The 23,016-nt window shown below is 39.9% G+C and overlaps 2 protein-coding genes across 5 annotated transcripts in view; one reads left to right on the top strand and one right to left on the bottom strand.

Annotated features, from left to right (window-relative positions):
- Positions 1 to 3,987, bottom strand: part of TTC13 (tetratricopeptide repeat domain 13) — a 39,530-nt gene extending 35,543 nt beyond the window's left edge. For all 4 annotated transcript variants that reach the window (XM_041424014.1, XM_041424024.1, XM_041424030.1 and 1 more), the window contains exon 1: positions 3,676 to 3,987. In XM_041424014.1, coding sequence (XP_041279948.1) covers positions 3,676 to 3,865 — 190 coding nt within the window. In that variant the 5' untranslated portion in view covers positions 3,866 to 3,987. The remainder of the gene's footprint in view (positions 1 to 3,675) is intronic.
- ARV1 (ARV1 homolog, fatty acid homeostasis modulator) lies at positions 3,844 to 21,925 on the top strand. The gene is made up of 5 exons (XM_041424044.1): positions 3,844 to 4,203; positions 14,757 to 14,876; positions 16,543 to 16,696; positions 17,880 to 18,104; positions 18,632 to 21,925. Exons 1-5 carry the CDS (start codon positions 3,946 to 3,948, stop codon positions 18,736 to 18,738), a joined length of 864 nt encoding a protein of 287 aa, XP_041279978.1. The 5' UTR covers positions 3,844 to 3,945; the 3' UTR covers positions 18,739 to 21,925.
- Positions 21,926 to 23,016: the final 1,091 nt, after the last annotated feature.

The raw sequence follows: 23,016 nt of genomic DNA, 5'->3' as shown, positions 1-23,016 counted from the left end.
GAAGAGAGAGAAAATACTTTTAGGAACTCATACAGTTACATATATGTTCTATTATCACATCTCACATTTCCTCATGTTTGGTCGAACACCTTCCCCACGGGGCATCCCACAGGGCAGAACTTTCATGAAGCATTTTCTGCCCATAGCACTACACCCACACAGCCAGGGAAGCAATAGCTGACATGAAAGCTTTATCTAATTAGTTTTATCCCTGCTTATGCTTCTGGTTAGAAATAGATTAATAAAAAGAGATGCTAAAAAAGTGGGGCAGAGGTGAAAAAGGAGGAAGCTGGAAGCAAATAAGAGCTTGGGGCAGGCATGTCCTCCTTCAGCATTATGATTCCATTCTCTCACCCAAAAAGTAACATATAAAATTATCATTACAATCCCAGAGACGGAAATAAATGCAACGGACCATAAAGAGGTAGCGGAAAAGCTGCAGAAAACAGAGGTGTAAAGACTGTAAAAAGCAGCCAGAATAATGAACTGTAACTGACCAAACACATACAAAGGTACGCTACTAAGAATGTAATTTCAAAAACCATAAGACTGATTCATTTCTCCTAAAAGTCAAACACAGCTTGTTGGCATAGCAGAGAAAAAGTTTAAGATATCAAAAAAAAAAAAAAAGAAGTAACAATAACAATCAACTACACCCCCTCAGATTGATAGACTACAGAAACCACTACTTCCCCTACATGATGCTTTTAATTGCTATTCCAATAAAATTGTTAACTTTTGAATCTTTGGAATCTAAAGCTTCTATCATCTTTAAATATTTCAAGAATAAACAAGAAAAAGCAAATATACAGCATTATCTCCTTGAGACCGTGTCCCAAACACCAAATTTATCATCTCCCTTTATGTTTGTAAATCTCAATTTGATGCCAAGTTTGAAAGGCTGGGGCGCAGGCTGTGCTCTTATATTTTGACTTCTTAAGGTTTGCAGTTAATTCCCTATCTCTCAGAAGCACAAAGCTAAAAAAGAAAAAGAAACAGTCTTCTTGTAAAGAGAAGTCAAAACACCATCTAAAATCATTCCCTGTAAATAGGAACTTGGATCTATGTTGAGCCATAAATGATAACCAGTGGGAGAAGTTTTACAACAAAAGCAAGGGTGGTAAAAAGCAGAAGTTCAAAGTTTAAAGTCAGTCCTGTGAGAACAGTGACAAACCACTCATAGTTTCCAAAAAGAGTGCTGCCAGCATGAGGTTTCATCACTGCCCTTTGTTCTCCACATTGGTCAAACACTCCTGCACTACGCCAGCATTATTAACACGTTACTTCTTCCTGTTGGGGCTTCTGATTCAGTAACTTCAGAGTTTTGGCTGCAGACTCAACAAAAAACTTTTGCTTCAGACATCAAAATAAAGAGGTGTAGGCATGGCCTATCTCTGGAATAATTTTCTTCACAACAGCAAGGATTTACTGAAAGAATTTTTTGTAAAGTAGTAGGGAACAAGACAGCCAAGCCACAAGCTTGATACAAGCTACAGCAAGGAAAGGCCCGCTCAAATCTTGCAGTTCTGGGGGCAACAAACTGCTTTACTCATATGGAGAAACGGATCTGCCTCTGTCGACGAGTCAGACACAATCAAAACTGAACCACATTAACAACTTCATGAAAATGAAGCTTTCTTCATTTTCAGAAATACCAACCAGAGAAAGTACTTTGGACCTTGTAGTAGGCTACAGGGAAAACTATTTGAGACCAAAAAAATGTGAGCTTCTGTGCAAGTTGTACTAAAACAAAGACCGAGAGCTTAAGGGAATTTTTCAATTAGCAATTCATTTAGTCCTAACACTTAAACAGCAAGGAGTGAATTGGTATACAGCTATTTGAAGGTAAATATGTTGTTCTGTAAGTAAAGCCTATCTTACTACCAGTACATGCAAGGTACCTGAGATATCCGATGATTCAAGCAGAATTCTTTGTATCAATCCTAGTTACACCGGTTTCTTTAAAACAACATCCACCATTAAATCAAAATCTAATCTTCCAATTCCGAAGGAGTGCCTTGAGTCAATCATTCATGTCAGGTGTAATGATGTAATCAAGTGCTTTGTCATTTATTAACTTGTAGGGTATACAGATTTTTATCTCAACACTGGGTGAAAGTCTTCTTGTTTTATGCTTAAGATTGAATAATTTGCAGCAACGGTACCTGAGATAACTTTCAAGATCTGATTTCATGTTTTTGTACTATGGCTCTCAACCACTGTAGCCACACACACACAAAAAAAAGTGATAAAACTAATCAAAGAACTTTATAATGTGAAGACAAAAGCACATACACAAGGGAGGGAAGAATGCAAAAACCCAGGTGCAAGAAACTCTCAGAAGTTATTTCCACAAAGTCTATTATTCAAGTGGAATACACTAGTTTTGTATTAGTTGTTAGGGACCATGGGATTTGCTGACATGAGCACAGGCTGTACGAAATAAAGGGCAGAAAAAAAATCACAAAACCATGTTGACAGCTAAGATGTCACGACACATCTCTGGTTATTCTCGTATACATAATTTAGTATCACATTCCAAGCTACTGATAGACCTTTTTCTTCATCTGTATTACATACATATTGCAATTCAGACTGGCATCTTTGTATGGCCCATTCACACCATGCTCAAGATCAACAATCATAACACATTAAACCACATGATCCAGATACAAAAGATATTCAAGCAGATAAAAATAGTTTTAACTATGCCTGTATTACAAGACATCAATTTAACCTAACAAACAGCAGAACATCTGCTACTCAAACTTGTCACTCATAAGAGAAGCATCCAACTCACCAGTAAAATAGATATAACTGTAGCTGCAATTAAAGTGAGCCACATCTCACTGACTGAAACACGGAACTGATATGGTTGGAAGATGAAGATCACCCAGTTCAACCCTCCTGCAGGGTCACCTCGAGCAGGTGACACAAGAACACATCCAGATGGGTTTTGAATGTCTCCAGATAGGGAAAATCCACAAGCTCCTTGGGCAGCCTGCTCCAAGTGCTCTGACACTCTCATACAAAGTAGTTCTTCCTCAAGTTGAACTGGAACTTGTTGTATTTTAGTTTGTGGTCACTGCTCCTTATCCTGTTTCTGGGCATCACTAAAAAATCTGGTACCATACTCTTCACACCTGTTTTTGAGATATTTATACAGCCTAATGAGATTCCCTCTCAGTCTTCTTTCCTTTAGACTAAACAGGCCCAGCTCCCACGGCCTCTCTTGGTGAAAGACGTTCCAGACCCCTGGACCCTCCCCAGCAGCTCCTTGTACAGAGAAACTCAGCAACATGAGCACGGAGTGCTGGCATATCCCCGTACTACTGAGAGCAGGAATTAAGAAGCAGGCAGAGTCCAGCTGCTGGGTTCGGGAGGTGAATGGGCAGCAGGCATCCTGCCGTGTGGTACCTACGGTGTGCCCGTCCTAGGAGTGAGAGGTTTCCCTCGGCTCGCTGCCACAGCCTCTGTGGCTCCGCGCCACACAAGGCACGGCGGGCTCACCCGCGGGCAGCCTCGCGTGAGTCGGCCGAGGGCAGCGTCGCGCACACCGAGGGGCCGCCGGCACCCCGCACCGCCCCGGGCCCCCCACCGGTACCGCCGCCCCCGCGGCCTCGGTACCGCCGCCCCGGGCTGCGGGCGGTCACCGCGGCGACGCCCCTGACTCACCGCACTCGGCCGAGTACTGCTCCGCCCACTCCCCCGCCGGGCCGTGGCGCTGCCGGTGCCGCTCCTGCTGGATCAGGGACAGCGCCGGGTAGCGCTCGGTGAGGGCGAGGGCAGCCCGGGCCAGCAAGGCCAGCGACACCCACAGACCCGGCGACAACCCGCCGGCAGGTGCCATCTTCACGGCGCGCATGTGCGCCGCCTCGGCCGGGAGCACGGGGTGTCCCCGCCGCCCCCCGCCCACGGGGCCGCCGTCGCACTGCCCCTTGGGACATGGAGTTCTCCACCGGCGAGGTCGGGCCTACGGCAGCTGCAGGAAACCACAGCTCCCGGGATGCAGCGCGGCGCTGTCTGGCTCGGCTGCGCTCCCGAACGCGGAAACGAGGAGGCGGTGTGGAAGCGCTGACAGGGCTGGGCGTGCTCCCGAGCGCCATGGCGGCGCTCGGCGCCTACCGCTGTATCGAGTGCAACGGGGAGGCGACGGAGCTGTACCGGGACTACCAGCGCGGGGTGCTCCGCATCTCCATCTGCGTGAGTCAGGACGGCGAGCAGTGGGTGGGGGAGGCCAGGAATGCACGTGGGAAGTTCTGACGTCAGCAGGCGGGGGCGCGCGGCACGTGGTAGTGGTCCCGGTGGCACGCGGGCGCCTGAGCCCCTTGTAGCGCCCCCTGCTGCCGGGCTCGGGTCATGCCCGCGCGTTGTGGCTGCTTTCCCTGAATCCAGGTGTCTTATGAGGAAAGGCTGAGAGAGTTGGGCCTGTTTAGCCTCGAGAGGAGACGACTGAGACGGGGACTCATCAGTGTGTATAAATATCTAAGGGAGGGTGTCATGAGGAAGGAGTCAGGGTCTTTTTGGTGGTGCTAAGCAGTAGGACAAGAGGCAATGGATAGATACTGATGCACAGGAAGTTCCACCTAGATATGAGGAAGAACTTCTTCACTGTGCAGGTGACTGAGCACTGGAGCAGATTGTCTTGAGAGGTTGTGGAGTCTCTCTTACTGGAGATGTTCAAGAACCATCTTGAACCACAACCCTGTGTCAGGTGCTCTAGGATGACCCTGCTTGAGCAGGGAGGTTGGACAAGATGACCCCATGTGGTCTTTTTCAACCTGGCCCATTCTGTGATTCTGCCGGTTTTCTGTCTGCTCTGCTTCCCAATGTCATTTCTTCCTGTTCCTTGAGTGCACCTGTGTGCTGGAGCTGACCTGACTGGCCTGCTTGTTTCTGTGCAGGGCACTGCAGTGCATTTGCTGCTGTGTGTGCTTGGCCTTTGTTCTTGCTGAAGGGCAGATCTGAGCGTGGCTCATGGTTGAACACAGCTCCCGTGCCACTGGACCTGAATGTCAGGTCTTAATGATGATTATTTAAAGGTACCTGGGGGTTCTGGTCGATGGCAAGTTGAACATGAGCCAGCAGTGCCCTGCAGCCAGGAGGGCCAGCCCTGTCCTGGGGGGCATCAGGGACAGCATCACCAGCCGGGCAAGGGTGAGGATTGTCCTGCTCTGCTCTGCTCTGCTCTGCTCTGCTCTGCTCTGCACTGGGGCAGCCTCACCTTGAGTCCTTGGGGCAGTTTTGGGCAAAGCAGAGTAAGGAAGACGTAAAGCTATTGCAGAGCATCTAAAGGAGGACTACAAAGCTGATGAAGGATGTAGAGGGGAAACGCTATGATGAGCAGCTGAGGTCACTTGGCTTATCCAGCCTGGAGAAGAGGAGGCTGAGGGAAGACCTCATTGAAATTTACAGCTTTCTCTTGCTTATTAATTTAGTGCTGATAAACAGATTTAAGGCAACGTGGGAGCCAGTAGATGGCACTCATTCCCCTTGGCATTTAACCATTTGAGGACCAAAGAACCTGGTCTGTTTGCATGCCACGTAAAATCAAAGACTTAAGTCCCAGTTACTGTATGCATTACAAATGCTAAACTCATATAAAAAGAGTAAAGAACTGAGTAAAAGAAAGAGGAAAGAATCACACATTCCTAGCAGTTGGGAATTCTGTCCACCTTTCCATGCAGCCCCAGATCCGTACCATTTTTCACTAACTCCTACCAGTCTGTTTCCTCTGGCTGTGTTGTGAGTCATCATGGTTCAGTTTCAGTTCTAGTTACTCTTACATGGTGCATGTCATATCATCACAAAACTTTCCCTCAATTTCTGGCCACTCAGGCATTGCTGGAGCCAGAGACATGTTAGCTCATGGCGCATAAAGTGGAGATGAGAATGTTGAAAGATTGCCAAGATCAAAAGATTCTTTCAGTTGAGCTGATGTGACTTCAGGTTTATCTACGTACAGCAGGAAAGCCCTACTGTTGTCTCCAGCTACCAAGGCCCCATGGTTAGAGCAATGCTTGGTTTACTTTTTCTTTTTAATCTGCAAGGATAGTTTTGTCACCGTACCAACTCTCTGCAGGCATTCTATTCCATGCAGGCAAGGCTGTGCTCTGGCCAGAGACCTCTGTTGTTCATCATCATGCTGCTGACAACGAAAAATAGTCAAGTACTGAATGTCCTTTGATATTCTTCACAGACTTTCATGAGTAGTGATATGAGTGTGTCAATGTCATGAATCTTCTTGATGATCAAACTTGACAATAATGATAGATTAGAAATTTTCACTTAAAAATCTATGAAGACCCCACTTATCAGTGTGAAACATAATTTATATCAGTTATGCATAAAACTTAGAGTGTAGACCTCTAAAAACTTAAAGAAAGCTGAAGGTATTTAAGAAAAATTGAAGGTCTGAGGTGAGATTAGAAGGTGTGATCACTCAGCCTGAGAACATTTTTCATCTGTCTTTGTGGAGTGAGAGCATTGAGTACTACTACTCTGCTGTAGCATTAAGAGAGAAGAAATTAAAAATTCATAGAAAGATTGTGTGTTGATACTCAAAGTGAGGCTAATGGGCATCATCTAGATAATTTTTTTTTTGTTAAAAGCACTTGTGTTTCATTCCCATTTTCAAGTAGTACCTGGAAATACTGACACCTTAAGGAAAAAAAACAGACAACAACCCAACATTTGTTCCATATAGTAAGGAAAATAGAAGGCCCCAGAAAATTGGAAACAAGCAGAACATTGTCAACATCATCACTGTTTCACACTGACCTACAGACTTTCCCCAATACTATTTTAAAGTCATCCTTGATACATTAAAAAATCTGCATCTAAAAGATCTTTGCCATTCTCAGGACAACCCTGTCATTCAGCAATTTTTGGAACATTATCTCAAGGTTGAAGAAGCTAAGTTCTCCCAGCAGCAGCTGCTATTTAGCCCTACATTTATTTTAGGATGTGTTTAACCTGATCTGAATGTGATTTTGAGGTGGAAGATTTCAATTTGAATGCCTAAGCAAAATACCATGATTTTTTATTCTGTTATTAATTTGTTGAAGAGAAGAATGAATTTTTTCCAGAGGCAAATACTAAAAGTTTCCATTAAAGAACGTGTGTTTCCAGCCCACGGTATTAGAGTACAATTTTGGAAATTCAGCCTAATGTTGCTTTAGTTTAGTTACCGCTCTTAATATAATTAAAAGTTTCTTTGAACTCCATATTGTAATTTTGATGTGGGCAAGCATTAAAGACCTCACAAGTGTTATTATCCACTCTGGGAATAAATTTGTAACAGATGCTGAAGGAACTAAAGAAACTTTCTTCTATAAAACATAGAAGTCCACACAGTACACTTGGGCTGGAAAGGTCGTGTCTTTTCTTAATAACTCTGCAAGGTGGCTAACTGCCATAAATTCTTCAAGTTCTGTAACTTCTTTTTAAATCTGTTTTGTTTAATTAAGACCATTTTCAGCTGAAGCCTAGCCCAAACCTCTGGCATTGCACATTTAGTGGATGAACCATTTTCTTGTCCTGTGTGTACTTTGCTGTGGAAGTAGCATTACAAGAGACAAATGGAGCTCTTCAATATGGTTTTTGTTCAGTGTGATAACTGAGGAGTGACAGGGGAGGGTGTAGGATCTGTGGGCATGTTAGGATTGCCTCCAGTGGAGGTGAGGTTTGGCACTCACTTTGCATCTCCTGGGTCTGGGTTTAGTCCTAATCTGTGCATTACTGATGTGTTCCCCATTCCCAGCGAGAAGCTATGGTGAAGGTAAGCCTAGGTGGCCCCTTGTAGAGAAGGTTTTTGGTAATTATTTTGAGACCCTTAAAATTTAATTGATCTGTTAATAATACAGCAAATCTTCACTGAATATATTACAAACCAACCATTAAGAACAGTAAGGAAAAAATATTGTTCAAATAACACTGCTACTACAGTAATAATTCTGGGGCGTGGGGTGGGAACATGCTTGGCTAACCTGAAATAAACTCTGCAAAGTGCAATGAATACAGAAAGAAATTAGCAAAGTTCAGTTATTCAGAAATAGAAGGAAAAGCATGCAAACATTTTTTAAATTTGGTTTTCAATTTCATATATGTTGTTCTGTTTAAAAATAAAATATTAAAAATGTTCCAGACCGTAACAAAGGAAAATAAATTACTTATTGCAATATATAGAGCACAGTCAGGATCTCCCTTGTGTTTTGTAATAAGAACGCCAAATTGCCTGAGCTGTGCACACTTCATTTAGCTTTTCTGCAATTAAAAAATAATTGAAAAGCTTTTTTTTTTTTTTTTTTTTTTTTTTTTTTTTTGCAACAAGGCAGAGAGACCTTGCTTTGAATGCAAAGCATTTATGTGGTATGGTAAAGAATCTGTCAAGAGTACAAAGATCATCTTGGAAAATAACATATGCTAATTTTACATAACTATTTACAGGCCAACTCATTACTGGAAAAACAATATTTTTAATTTGTTTTCTGAAACGGAATGCATCTGAAACTGGACTGTTTTGTTTTTCAGTCTACTGTGACACTTGGCTGCGTCTCTAATAAAGAATCCGTTCCTGAAAGCAGCACAGCTAATGTGTTTTATTATTTAAGGGTGCAATTGGGATTAAGGACGCTCTCACAAGAGTCTTTAATTTGCATATGAACCTGTGCAAATGGACCCTGTTCATGTGGAAGCTATGTAAATGTTGTTACTATTTGCTGTATGTGTAGTCCAGCAAAAAATTGTAGCTTAAATTTTGCCAAATCCCAAACCCTGGAGAAAGGAATACCATAATAAGACTGTTTCATTGATATTTCTAATGCCCAGAGATTTGCAAATGTATTCCTGGTGTGGTTTTCATGGTAGTTTTAGATCAGAATGAAGCTTTGTTCTTCAGTCTATATTTTTACTTTCTGTCATGTCCTATGGCTTCCTCTTCAATAATTCTTTCACTTTCCACAAACCCCATCCCAAAATATTTTTATCTAAAAGTAAGTAATGTTTTAAAATTAGACAGATGAATCCAAAAAAGTCATGTTCATATACTTTAGAAACTTTATCCTTCAGAGACAGAAGGTGTTTTCTCAAATATTTGTATACTGTATTGTATTGGGCACACATTTGTGAACACTATTTCCAAGTTGAGTATCTTTGATGAACAAAGCAAGAGTTATGTCTTTTGAGTAGTGATTTATAAAAGACTGATAAACATGAAGTTTGAATTAACATATCAGTACTTTTTTTTTTTGTCATATTTAATACAACTGGGACTTTAAAATGTATGTTACTTTCCTTAAATGTTTTGGATTGCTTTGATCAAAAAGAATCTCATATACTACACTATGAAGAAGATGGTTGTACTCGCTTTTGAAGTTTTCTTTTTCCTTTAATTTGCCTTTGCTAATTGCTTTTAAATTTGTTTAAGATAACTAGGCAAACTTCTAAGTTATGAAAATGGAAGATTTTTTTTTAAAACAACAGACAAGCATAGTCCTAAATATTTGATTAGTCAAACAGTTCCTAAAGTAATATCCATTTAAATTTGCTAGAATATTGATATACTTTTAATATCCTTTTTCAGGGGAGCACAGTATCTGTTGGACTTCTGTATGTCAGTAGCAAATACTCATAATGTTTCTTAAATTTACCAAATCAGAAGATGTGTAAATAGAATTTATGGTGTGAAGCTTGACTTTTCTTCTGACACGTAATCTGGAAGTACCTTTTAATCAAAGTAGTGTCTGTTTTTTCAAGAAAAAATACCAGTTACTTGTTTCTGATGTCAATTACATATTTAATGCAGAAGTTGAAAAATGGCTAAAAGCATAGAGAAATCCAGTTACCTCTTTTTACTGCTTTTGTGATAACTGAGGAACATCTTTGAGAAAGTCCAAAGAAGATGAAAAAGCTCAGGTATGTTAAAGATGTGCCTTCTTCACTCATGCTGCCCAGGTCGCTGACTGCAGCTGGGCAGAACAGCAGTGGGGAATGAGATGTGAGCACCAGGACTGGAGTTCACGCTAAACTGCCTGACTAAAATCTTAAAAGTAAGTGTGCAAGCAGTTCCCCATAGCTGAGCTGCTCATACCAATCTTCTCTCAAAGTGTTAGTGATTATCAGTGTCCCCAAAGTTACTAGCTGAAACTATCTAGTAAAACATATGTGTACTTAAACTGCATCAGTCCTTGCTTGCACTGATTTTGCTGAAGTCAGGCTTCACTCACAGGTTTCCTTCCTAGACATTTGAGGTTGGTGTCAGATGTTCTAGTTGTATAGCTGGAAAAAATAATGAAATAGCCAGGTATGGAAAAAATTTTCCTAGAGGGCATATTAGTTCTGTAGTGTACTAATGGTACAGCAGCCATCATCCACTTAGTCTGTAGCAGTGCACTGTCACCATGACATTTATGAAAAATCCTTTGCTAAGATTTTTCCCCTTCTGAGGAGCTGAAGGCCTCAGGAAAGAAATGTAAACAATAACTATCTGCTGCTGTGGAATGCAACAGGTGCATCTGTGATTGGTGCATGTTGGTTGTTTCTAATTAAGAGCCAATCACAGATGCAGCTGCATCGGACTCTCAGAGTCACAAGAATTTGTTAATCTATTCTATTTTTGTTCTTTCAAGCCTTCTGATCGTTCTTTTCTCTCTGTTCTTTTAGTATAGTTTTTATGTAGTATTTTAATATAATATATATCATAAGATAATAAATCAGCTTTCTGAAATGGAGTCAAGCCTCGTGTCTCCACACATGGGGAGTCCTCAACAGTGCACACACAAGTCTTTTGCAGCAAAGGTGGTTTGTAGGTCTCACAAATCCCTGGGTGAACTCACACTGGCTAGGTCACTGGCTGGGTAAGCACAGAGGACTTTTCCTTCTTGCAACAGAGACTCAGATAGAAATAAAGTGTCTTAGGAATATAAAACTATTAAGAATAGGGCTCCCATCTAGCTCTGGAAGACAGAAATACTAAATTTAACATAATTTTCACAGCTGCAGAGAAGGTTCGGTATTTGAAGCTGTGAGGCAGAAGATGCCACTATTTGTGTGTTCATTTGTAGCAGTCTCCATATATATCTGCAGTAAATTTCTGTATTGTTGGTTTTGCCTGGATGGTTGGTCTGATAAATTTTCATTTTCTAAAATTCAAGTCAGTGAAAATTTTTCAATACCTCTTAACTGCAAATTTTTAATCAGTGTTTCATTGGGATCCTCTGGTTGAAAATACCATTCTTTACTCAGAAAGACTTTTGGTCCTGACCAGAAAATATTCTGTTGTAGGAGAATTTGAGAGCATAATAAAACTGGGTGTACATAGGATACCCTTCATCTAACCGTTATGACACCCTTTGTGTTGAATAATCTTACTTTGAGTGGACTTGTCCAGTGCTTGTGTGAATAAACCTATTTTAAAAATTGCACTTGTCCGATGCTACATGAACCCAGAGATTTGACGTATACAAATTACCACCTATAAAAAGATCTGTTTATGATTTCCCAGTAGAAAGAAATTAAGCAAGACACTGCCTTTAATTAAATAACAGTTTCTTTTTCACTCTGTTAAAACTTATAACTGTGGTCTTGTGTTATGTCCTTTTTCCATCTAATTTACTTTATGTTTAGACTTATCAAACACTTGGTTAGTTGAGGGAGTTTTTCTAATTCATTACTTCTTGTGTATTGCCATACACAGTGTTGTCTTACTGAAGTGAGTTTTTATTGAATGGAGTTTTTCCTTAATCTGGACCAAGAAACACTGATTAGAGGTTGCAGCATTCCCTAGACACTCTATTCAGTTTATGCATTTGTTCGGATGCTTTTCTTGACATTGATGTTGGACTTCTGAGTAAATTTGCTGAAATTCCGCATTCTCATATTCTACAAAATAATTGTGTTGAATAGCAAGGCAGTGTTAACTTTAGACGCTGTTCTGGTTTTGTCTGGTTTAATTTTAAGCCTAATAGCTTGTAGAGTGCTGTGTTTTGGATTCAGAATGAGAATAATGTTGATAACACACTGATGTTTTAGTTGTTGCTATTAGTGCACAGGAGGTGGGAGGAAGCACAGCCAGGAGAGCTGACCAATGGGATACTCCATACCCCATAAAGTGTCCTGCCCAGTAAATGAACTGGGAGAGTTGTCCAGGAGGGGCTGATCACTGCTCAAGAATGGAATGGGCATTGGTCAGTGGGTGGAGAGAAATCATGTTGTGCAGCTCTTGTTTCTCTTGGGCATTATCTCTCTTCCATTTTGTTGTGGTTTGACCCGGAAGTGAGGTTTTGGGAAGTTATGGTCAAACCAATCAGTGGCCAGATTTCAAATGGGCATCTGGTGTGGCCACTGGGGACTTGGATACACCTCTGAGAACACACAGGGGCTAAAAGCAGAGCACTCCCAGAGAGACTTCCTCTTTGGAGTCCGGCAGGTGAGCAGATTGGACCTCTCCCCTGCCCAGCTGCGTCTGGGTGGGGGAGGGGGGAGGCCATGCAGCCTGAGAGAGGGAAGCTGGAGCCCTGCTAGATGCAGAGGTGGAGGAGTCCTGGGATGGTTTGGGCAGCCCCCCCGGGAGAGAAGGATAAAGCGGTCAGGAGGAGAAGGGGGATAGGCAAGGTGCCCAGCTGTTGCGAGACCAGGCTGAGCTTTTAACTCTTTTAGTGTTGAAACAATAGAAGCTGTAAAAACACTGATCCTCCTCAGCTGGAAATTGAGAGGGGATAGAGGATGGGAAAGATGAAGAAGGTTTGAGTAGGTGAAGGAACGCCAGCAGATAGAGCACCCGAGATAGAGGAGATGATTGGAGTGGCTTTGGCCGAACTTTTTCCTCTTACATAGCCACGAGCGAAGCCAGTTTCTTCCGTTAATGCAGAGACTGCACCTTGGGAGAGGTGGTTGGCCAGACGCCAAGAATGATAAGGCCGCAAGAAGAAACAGAAGGAGCAGAGACTGAGAGGGAGGTTGTGTTGGAACCCTCGGCCTCCAGCGAAGGATCTCTGTTCCTGAGCCCCAGGCCCCAGGGGAGTGAATATGGGGGGGACAGGCGTCCCAAATGGTGAGAGGCAGCCCCTTCTTGGAACTGGGTGAAAAGCATTCTTAAAAAGAACCTAAGGAGTAGTTTGGATCCATGGACAGTGGTGAGAGCGCTGGACATGGAAGGAAGATGGTCACCATGGCAGATTTCTCTTTGAGCAGCTGCCATGTGTGACATGGAAGCACAGAAGTTCTACTGTGTTTCCTGGGGAGGCCCATGGTGCAAGAGGGAGGCTCCTCTCTCCTGTCATGGGGGCACTGGCACTGTGCCAGTGTCAATCCATGACACATTTCATTACTATTGTTATTATATTCTGCTTTATTTCAGTTATGAAACTGTTCTTTTCACCACCCATGGGTTTTACCTTCTTCTGAGTCTCCTCCTCATCCTATTGCAGGGTGAGTGAGCAGCAGTGTGATACTTAGTTGGTCTTTGTATGACAGAAAAATGAAAGTTGAAAAACCTGGGAGTTTGTCTGCAGGTGTGTGTTGTCTGATGCTGCATTTTTGACTGTTCCAGCATTTCAGAGAGTGGTGTGCCAACATTTCTCTTCTGGCAGTGCACCACTATGTACTCATTAAAATGGAAATCGAGATAATTTCTGTGACTGTTGCATTCTCAGCATGGCAGCTAACGAGAAGGCATGGGGGACCAGGATTAGCTGAGGACATCTTGAGGAACCAAGTAGCCAGACCAGAGGATTAGCAGTAGGAGAAGACTGGCCTGCAGGACAGCACCCTGCTGCAAGGGCACTTGTTTGAGCTGAAGTGGTGGCTGCTGCTCCTCTGCTGTTCCTCAGCTCTCTGCTAGAAGTTACTTCCCCCTTAGGTGTGCTAGATGAGCCTTTTGTAAGATAATTTAACCCTCCTGCTCACAGTGTAACAGCCTCTTGTTAGCGCTAACTCAAAGCAAGGAGTGATCAGCCAGGCAGGTAAGTCAATAAAGCTGGAGGGGATTGATGGCAAGCAGTTCCCAGTGGTTTGGGTGAAATAACCTCTCTAGCAGAACCAGCAGATGTGTTGGAGAAGTGATGGTTTAGTGTCCTGCCACTGTTTAGTGGCAACTGACTCTTTGGCTGTGCATCTGTGTGAAAACTACATTATCAGTATTCTGAAAGTATTGGGGTTTGCTCAGTGATGGAAAACTGGTTGAAACATCCAGACAATTTAACATACGGAAGAACAATGCAACAGCAAAAAACATTTACTGTCTCCTTGAAAGGAAGAAAAAGGTAGGATAGGAGGATAAAGCATCTCTGAAAATAAAAAAGTGGTAGAAGAAATTAATTTTCTTTCTAAAAAATACCCAAAATAACACAAATAAAATATGCCAGGTGAGCCATGATCAGTTAACCTTTAGCATGATACTGGTGCCTTTCTTGAGACTTAGGAAAGTAGTTTAGTTTTTTGCATCTGTGGAGCAAAAAATGATAACTAAGGCCATTCCGCCATATTTCATTGTTGATCTTAATCCAAACCCTGTAAAAATCAATAATAAATGTTTCTATTTTATAAGGGAACTCTGTGTGTCAAGTATAGTGTTAAGGGAGAAGAAGCAATTTTTCTGGATGGATTAAAACTGTATTGAAAATGAAGATGACACTAGGGAAAAACTAATAATAATTGAATTGCTAATTTGTATTTTTCCAGTTGTACTAAGATCAGAGGAAATTTTATAAACTCTTCCTTTCCTTTTTTTTCTCCTAATTCTTCTTTGTGATTTTCAGAAATCCTGCCAGAAACCTGTGGATAAATACATTGAGTATGATCCTGTTATCATCTTGATTAATGCTGTTTTATGCAAAGCACAAGCATACAGGCATATTCTTTTCAACACAAAGATAAATGTAAGTTCCTATGTCCCTACCTTGTAGCTTTTTTTGTTAAAAAATATTTAGGTTTGGTAAGTCTGTTGTATTAGTTATAAAACTTTAAAGACTGTTCATTTCCTGCCCTTCCACAGATTTCAGCAAGCTGAACCAGTTATATAATGAATAGAACACATGGAATCTCAAACTCCCACTGTTACTAAGACAGCTTCTGTCTTCACAGAAGTGATGCTGCAGTACCAGCAAATACAAAGTCATCTTACATGTTAAAGAGAAGGAACTGCAAAGAACTGTTCATGCAGTTTTCTACCTAACCTCTAACTTGCCTGTCACATTAATTGATGCTAAAAGGATGATGTGCTAAATTCCACTGTAAGAGAAAGATCTAATTGCAAATTAATTTTCAGATTGAATTTCTGTTAGAAACAATTGTTTTTCAAATGAGCAAAAGGAGTATAACATGCCAAATTAACAACACTGCGCCAGTTAAACCTACTGTACTAATTTCTCACAAGTTTCTCCCTGTGTAATTAACCATGCCCTCAAAGCCAGAGCAAAAGATGGTAGCTTTCACTTGAATTGTGGTTGATGCAGAATGACATAGTTGGGCAGCCCAGTCTGGAGTGTAGAGGCACAGTATTTTAGTATTGCATATTTTTACTGTAAGGACTGATTTCCCAAGAGAGGGAAGCTAATCTAGAGCAAAATCTCTAAGTGTAAGTATGTGCTGTGTTCATGTTGGTACCTCTTAGCCAGTTCAGTTTAAGCAGTGTAGATAAATACACTCACTTCATCTTTCAAGCATAAAGCTATCTAAATATTTTTAATTAATTTGGTGCTTCTGGAGACTGGTAATAATGTTTCCTGTGAGGCTTCTACAAGGACTGTTTGTGAAAAGTTCATCTATTCAAATAAATTGAATTGAATTTTAAACTGGCAAAGCCTGTGCATGTATGTGCAGTTGGCATAACTTGCCTTCAATGAAAAAAGTAGAATCCAGCACAGAAATTGTTATGGCTTCTTTAAATCTGTATAAAACCAGCAATCACCTCATATATGCACTGGCTTATAGACTGCATAATGTGGAAACATGCTAACAACATAATTTTTGATGTCATTTCGGAAGATATTTTAAACAGTTTTGTTTGGTTATATTGCTCCCTTTATTTTTGGTGCCTCACTCTTATATGAGCTAAGAAATATTTTGGTATAACTACACTACCTGTTTCTTCTAATGGAGATTGTCCCAGGGAAAAAGAGAAACAAGGCTACTTAAACCAGTTTGCTGAATGGAGCAGTTGCCCTTAAACAGAAATCTTAGATAGCATAATTCTGTGCTAACAATGGCACAATTTTGGGTTTTCATTCCTATCTGAATAGTCTTCCCAATTTTAAATAGTATGGATCAGGCCTTAACCACTGTTATATACCTTCTTCTGTACAGAACTGGTCATGCAGTTTTGTACATGTTGTAATTTGACTGTCATGTTAACAGATGTGAAAAGGATGACGTGCTAAATTAGTGGCTCAACAGAAGTAATTTTGCTTATATGCTAAAGAAAAATAACACACCTACAGTGTTTCTGTAGAGGTGTTTAAATGTATTTTAAATGCCAATTTCTTACTAATGCTTTAATTTATGCTGTTTTAATACTACTCCTTTTATTATTCTTTCATTTACCAGATTCATGGGAAGCTCTGCGTATTTTGTTTGCTCTGTGAAGCTTATATCAGGTGGTTGCAACTACAGGATTCAAGCCAAAATACAGATCCTGATGACTTAATCAGATATGCCAAAGAATGGGATTTTTATAGAATGTTTGGCATAGCTTCTTTAGGTAAGATTGGTGATTTGTATTATATACTCTTTAAGCATTGAAGAACTTCAAGCCCATACTGTAAGAATTGATACAGAATGGATGTGATGTCCAACCCAGTATAGTTAGACAATTACACACATACTCTCTTAAATTGTCTAAATGTAATGCAAATGCCAGTTCTGATTACAGTTCAGACAGATATGATCAGCATTAGATATGAAGAGACTGAAAAGTGGCAATATTCAGAAATCTTTGCCTGATATCTCTTGACATAGTTTGAAGATCAGTGTAGAGCTCAGTCTTATTCCGTGTTTCTGTTGACTTGAAGGTTTATGATTCATTAAGATGATACAGCCTTACTAAAGTAAACAGTTGGGAAAAGCTGTATCTGCTTGGGGTTGTTTTTTTTTTTAAACAAATACACTGAAATACAGACCAGTGTCATCCACAATAAAGAGTAAATTCTTCTGTCCTCTAAGTCTGCACTTGAAGGCAGGGGAGTGGTTTTGTTCTATGCTGGTTAAACATTTTTTCTCATACTTTTTCAGATGTGATAGTGTTTTAATCGAACTTGCAGACTAAAACTAGTATTTTTCTTACACATTCAGAGCTTAATTTAAATTCTTTATTGTCTAATGTTGTTTTAAGTAGGTTTTTATAATATTGAACTGATTTTTCAGTAGTGACTCATCCATTACAATTATCGTGGGAGTTTCTTTGACATCTGCATTAATGCCAGCATATCACAGGAGTGATGTCAAAAAGTCTGGTAGCGCAAAGGTATTTTCACCTTGGTGTTCTTTCTCATGCTGGATGAAAAGGGTTCATTGCTGATGACCTTTTGCAAAGAAGGATTGATTTTGTTTTACAGCCTAACAGACAGTTGAAAAAAAACTCCTCTCTTGTTGCTAAAAAGTGAAAGTGAAGAGGTTCTTGTGCTTAACTTCCTCTGCTATATGGAATCACAAATATGATAATCCTACAGATAGAATCCTGTGATAGAATTATTCTGAACATCATGATACTGAATTGGTTTAAGGAATATTTGGCTATTAAAATGAACATAGGTTGTATTTGCCTGTGACTTTTAAAAGTGACTCCATTGCATTTTGGACATGTCATTTTACTGAAATTCATTCAGATCTGGACTTGATTTTTGACATTTTATTCTCTCTTTCCAATGCCTCTTATTTCCTTTCAGAACAAATTTCATTTTTTATTGGCATTTTTATTACCTTGTGGTGGATGACACCTGAGATGCTGAAAAGAAAGTCTGACTTCATCTTGCTTCTCAAAGCACTGCTGTTGTCCACCTATGGAAAGCTCCTGCTAATTCCAGCTGTTATTTGGGAGCATGACTACACACCTTTGTGCCTTGCATTTATAAAAGTGTTTGTCTTGATATCAAACTCTCAGGCAATTAGAGGTACATTTTTGCATTTTATATACTGCATTATGTGTATAGAATATGTGTGAGAGACTGCTGATGTTACAGAAGTCATTATTATTGTTATCTTTTTAATCTATATCAAATATGTGACTGAAATAGCTCAGTTTAAATCTGTGTTCTTTAAACTTTAATAGAAAGTGATTGAAACAAAAAAAAATTGTAAAAAGGAAGAAAAAAAGTACTTCTTATCTCACCATCATCTCTTTGTATATACAGGATTATATCCACCAGATCCATCTGTTTCCATATCCATTCCTGTTACAATTTGAGGCAACTCATGGATCATTGAAACATAAAATAGATTTCTTTTGAGTTTCTGAAAAATGAAAATTTCATATTAATTTTATTCATGTCTTTGGAATACAGACTTTTAACAAATTTGTGTGATTTCTAATACACAAAAAAAATTAATATCAATTCTCATATGATTTCTGTGATCTTCTTAAATGGTGCATGATACATTTGTTCTGTTGGTTTTTTTTTGTTTTTTTTGTTTTTTTCAGTTACGTTGAACTTGAACCGAATTCTCCCTTGGTTTGCCATCTTCTTTGGATTAATTTTGGAAAATGGTGTGGTCTGCTTGTTCCAGAAAATGGAATGGGATGTTTGAAATGTCAGCCCAGTGAAGAAATACCAAAAACAAGATGATAGTTTTCTAAGAATGATCTCTGCCAGCAGGCTCCAAAAGCACTCTTTTCATAGAGATAAAGAAGGTGATAGATAACAAAAAAAATTAGAAGTTTGGCTGTTTACTGTGCTGAGCCATAAAACTTCAGCCTTAGGTTGTTTATTTTCCCTTTAAAAATATTAATGTCTCACTATCCTAACAGTTTTATAAATCTGGCTGTGTCACTGTGGCTGTAAGAAGAAAGGTACGCTAAAAAAACCCAGCTCTGCTACCAATCAGTGCATTTTGGCAGAGAGAAGGATGAATTGTTCCCTTAAGAGGAAGGGAGTCAGTGGAAAAATGTAAAAGCCAAAATTTATATTTCCGCAAAACCAGATTTTCAAAGAGAAAAGTGAACATTTGCAAATAGTTTATTAGAGAAAAGGCAAGTATTCCAGAGTGAAACTACAGTGGGAAAACCAAGCTGCATTCTCTGGAATGTTTGTATAACAATCCAAAATAATAAAATATGTAATTCTAGAGTAATCTCTAGGAATCATAGTTTTTAACTGGCTTGAAATTTTAGGTGATCTCATAGATCTCATAAATGCTGCTTTGTTCTGAAAGCTGAAGAGTGAGTGAAAGGACTGACCCCCAACATGCAGGGCTGTTTGGGATACTGCTTCTTCTGCATTTAAGTCACATCCCCCATACCCAGTCTTCATCTGGCTGCACATTTAGTGGAAGAAAAAATTGAAACATGAGGCCATTCAGCAACAGAGTAGTAGTTTAAAAATAAACAAACAAACAAAATTGTTTAGGCCTAAATTAATGAAGAAACATGTATAGAAGTTCTGCACCTTCTTCCTCAGCAGGCAAAAAGAGAGCTAAGTGGCCCACAAAGGAACTGACAGAATCAGTTTCCACAAGACAGTAAAAAGGGCACAAACCCACTTTTGTGCAGACCAGTTTCCATTCATTCCATCCAGTATTTAACTCTCCTGCTTGCGTTCTGGAAGGCTGTACTGTCCATAGGGATTACTTCTATTCTTTGTTTTCCTCAGATGCTGTCTCATGTCTGTGTTTTCCAGAATGAATCAAAAAACATTTTGCAACGTCTTCAAGTTAATTCCCAACAGGTTTAGAGTAAGTCTAGATTATGACCACAAAAGACATCAAACGTGTTTGTCTGATGGAACTGCCCATGCTAGGCAAGTTACTTGATCAGAAAAGCAAATGATTGCTGATTCTCTTTTATTAAATCAAAGGCTCACAGCACTTTTGTTGTTTGTGTAACACTTCACAACTTCCTGAGCATGTCAGAGAAAGCAAGAAACCCCAACTGCAACATTTTAAAGTATGTGAGACTCTTAATTTGATTGGTAATTAACTAATTTCCCCAAGTTGAGTCTGTTGTGTCCATGACAGTAACTGGTGACTAAACTCTCCCCATCCTTATCTCAACGCATGAGCCCTTCCTTTTGTTTTCTCTCCAGTGCCTATCTGGGGAGTGACAGAGCAGCTTGGTGAGCATCTGACATCCAGACTGGCACTGGCAATTGTTTCAGTCTAGAGGGTGAGTGGAGCCCATTTCAGTGTAACTAATGCAGGTTATTATATGTAAACATGATGTTGTCAGCAGCAAAATTGTAAATACAATGTATATAAATTTTATTTGAGGACAGTCTTCTTAAATTAAACTTGATTTTGAAGTTGTAAAAACTGATTTCAGGTATTTTCTGAGGTTTTTTTTCAGAACACCAAGAATGGACACGAACACATTGCAAGAAGCAGTGTTTACCTCTCATGTCACATACACTGATAATGTATCAGTTATGCACTCTGTAGTGCTGCCAGGAGCCACCACTGCACTTACACAACTTAGAAGCAAGAGAAGACAATTAAAAGCTACAGAGCTGTGGAACAAAAGCAGGTGTGGTACAGGTTCTCAGTCTTCAGAGCGTCATTAGTAATGTAGGGCATTCAGCACTGTTTGGTGTTAAAGTTACTCCTGTACTGAAACTAAAATGGCAAATACACTAATATTTCATAAATCTAGGGGGAGCTTAAGGACACCCACTGCAGGGGAGGGTGGAGCAGATGAGTGCCTTTTTTATGTTTTTGAAAGCATGTAGTGTTTCAGAGAAAACCAATAATATTTTAAGGTTCTGTCTGTTTAAAACAGTCACATCTCTCTTGCTTTTAGTCTTTTTTGTCTTTCAAACTTATCTTTTTTCCATAAACTTTTTGTAATCAAACAGTTACCTCTGCTGGAAGATGGATGGCAAATAGCCCTTTCTATGTATCATCTGTTTCATTAAGTTATGGGAGAGGATTTATTTGAGTTAAAAAAACAGCAGCCTGGAAGTGAACCTACAGAAACTCTTTTGAGTTTTGCTTGGAATCAGAAGGAGTATTGTGGCCTATGGAGCAAATTCAGAACTGTGTCACATGAAATGCACAGAAAAACCAGGGGTATTATTGAGACTTGGATTGAGCAAGGGCTCAGTGATTGCGCAGTGGGAGCTGGCAACTCCTGTGGGTCCATAGGCCATGTAGCAAGTATTTAGAAATTAGCATATGCAAAATTGCAAAATTACAGTAAAAGCTAAGGAGGGTTAAAAGAGATCTAGAAGTCTAGCAGACTCCTACAAAATTAAGATGGCAGAAAAAACTAAGGAGATAGCATCTCAAGAAAAATATGTAAGAAAATATGCAGTATAGATGTTTGAGTGTATCATTAAGGAAATATAAAAACATCCTACTACCAAGTTTACAAATGATGAACATGAAAGAAGAGTAGTATTTATTGCAGACATTTTTGTAATAGTTTAAGTGACAACACAAGGTAGCATAGTCTTCCAAGCAGTAAAGTCTATGGGTTTCCCTAGAAAAGATACCAGTAACCTCATTACTTCAATGGCTTGCACTACAGCCTTGAAAATACATTTTTATAAGACAGAATTAGCAATTGTACAGTGATAGAATTAGTCACTGAACAGGAAGAGCTGTGCAACAGCAGAGCTCTTCATTCTGCATTAGTGCGTGCTGCGTTAGGCTTTGCTGGTGCAAGGGCTACCACCCTTGTGCCCTCCTGCACATACAGACAAGGGAACCCTTTCTTCCACACAAGTCCTGTCTCAGAGGCAGATAAGCTGCCATTTGTTACCCCAGTCTTCACCAAACTGAAAGTAAAGCAGGACATATGTACTGGGAAACTATTAGCTGATTTCTCATAAAACAAGCAGGCCCTTGTTTCTCAGGGGCTTGCCTGCTTTTGCATTCCTTGAGCACTCCCCAGCTGAGTGGTGTTAAGCACTGCAGTGCCTGTCCGGAGTTGATGAGGAAACCACTGTTGATTTCAAAACTGGAAGGAACACACATACATATGTGTTCTTTGATTTTATTTTTTTTTAATCACAAATCCAAGCTTTTAAAAATGAACATCCATCTTGAGTTTGGAGAAATGTGAGAATGAAATTTGTGATGAAAAACAGATCACAAAATATTTGTTTTGGTGACTTGGTATCAAGGTCAATTCAAGGTACAACCACAAAAGTTATAAAATTCAAATTATTTCAGGATAACATCTCTTAAAAACCTAAATTGTCCCACAAGCTGGGATTATTCTGAATCTTGTTGAGCTCTGCAAAAATTCATGTGGCAAGAGAGAGAATGAATGCATTCCTCCACTGCTAAAATCAATAGGATTTTTCTTTATTAATTAATTTGAAACTCAGGTTTCTGCAGTTAAAATTTGCAGGAAGGTGTATATAACAAGATTCCCATTTTCTCTCCTGCCTCTTAGTTGTTCTGACCTTCTTAGTCTTTCCAGTAATGCTTACTGTAGTTACTGAGGTGGCAAGAAACAAGATATGAACATAAGGAGCTTCATAAAATCTTGATCTGCTGTCCTAAATTTGTAGAGCTTTTTTTGAGCTCTGTGTAGACAAATGAGAAGTCTGCAAAGCAACTAGGGAATACTGCTAATGATGTTTTAATTGCTTTTCATTAGAATAATAGATATTATTTGGGTTTGTTTGGGTTTTTTATCCTGGTTAAAAATGTGGTTTAAATTCCTTTACATAGAAGCATAAGAGTGTGAACTTAAGAGATTTTACATGTGCTGGCTGCTGCTGAAATAAATCCAGATAATCCCCTTGATTTCTTACAATCTCTGACTGTAATTCTGAGGACATTTTTTAGGCAGAAGAACTTTTTTGCTGTACAGAAGTGCGTGCCATGGCTCTCTGAGCACAGGACTGGGGACCTGAATTAAGA

Source organism: Onychostruthus taczanowskii, unplaced genomic scaffold, assembly GCF_017590055.1.
Source record: "Onychostruthus taczanowskii isolate IOZ18803 unplaced genomic scaffold, ASM1759005v1 scaffold111, whole genome shotgun sequence".
In the NCBI taxonomy this organism is placed as follows: Eukaryota; Metazoa; Chordata; class Aves; order Passeriformes; family Passeridae; genus Onychostruthus; species Onychostruthus taczanowskii.
This window is presented reverse-complemented; position numbering and strand designations above follow the sequence as displayed.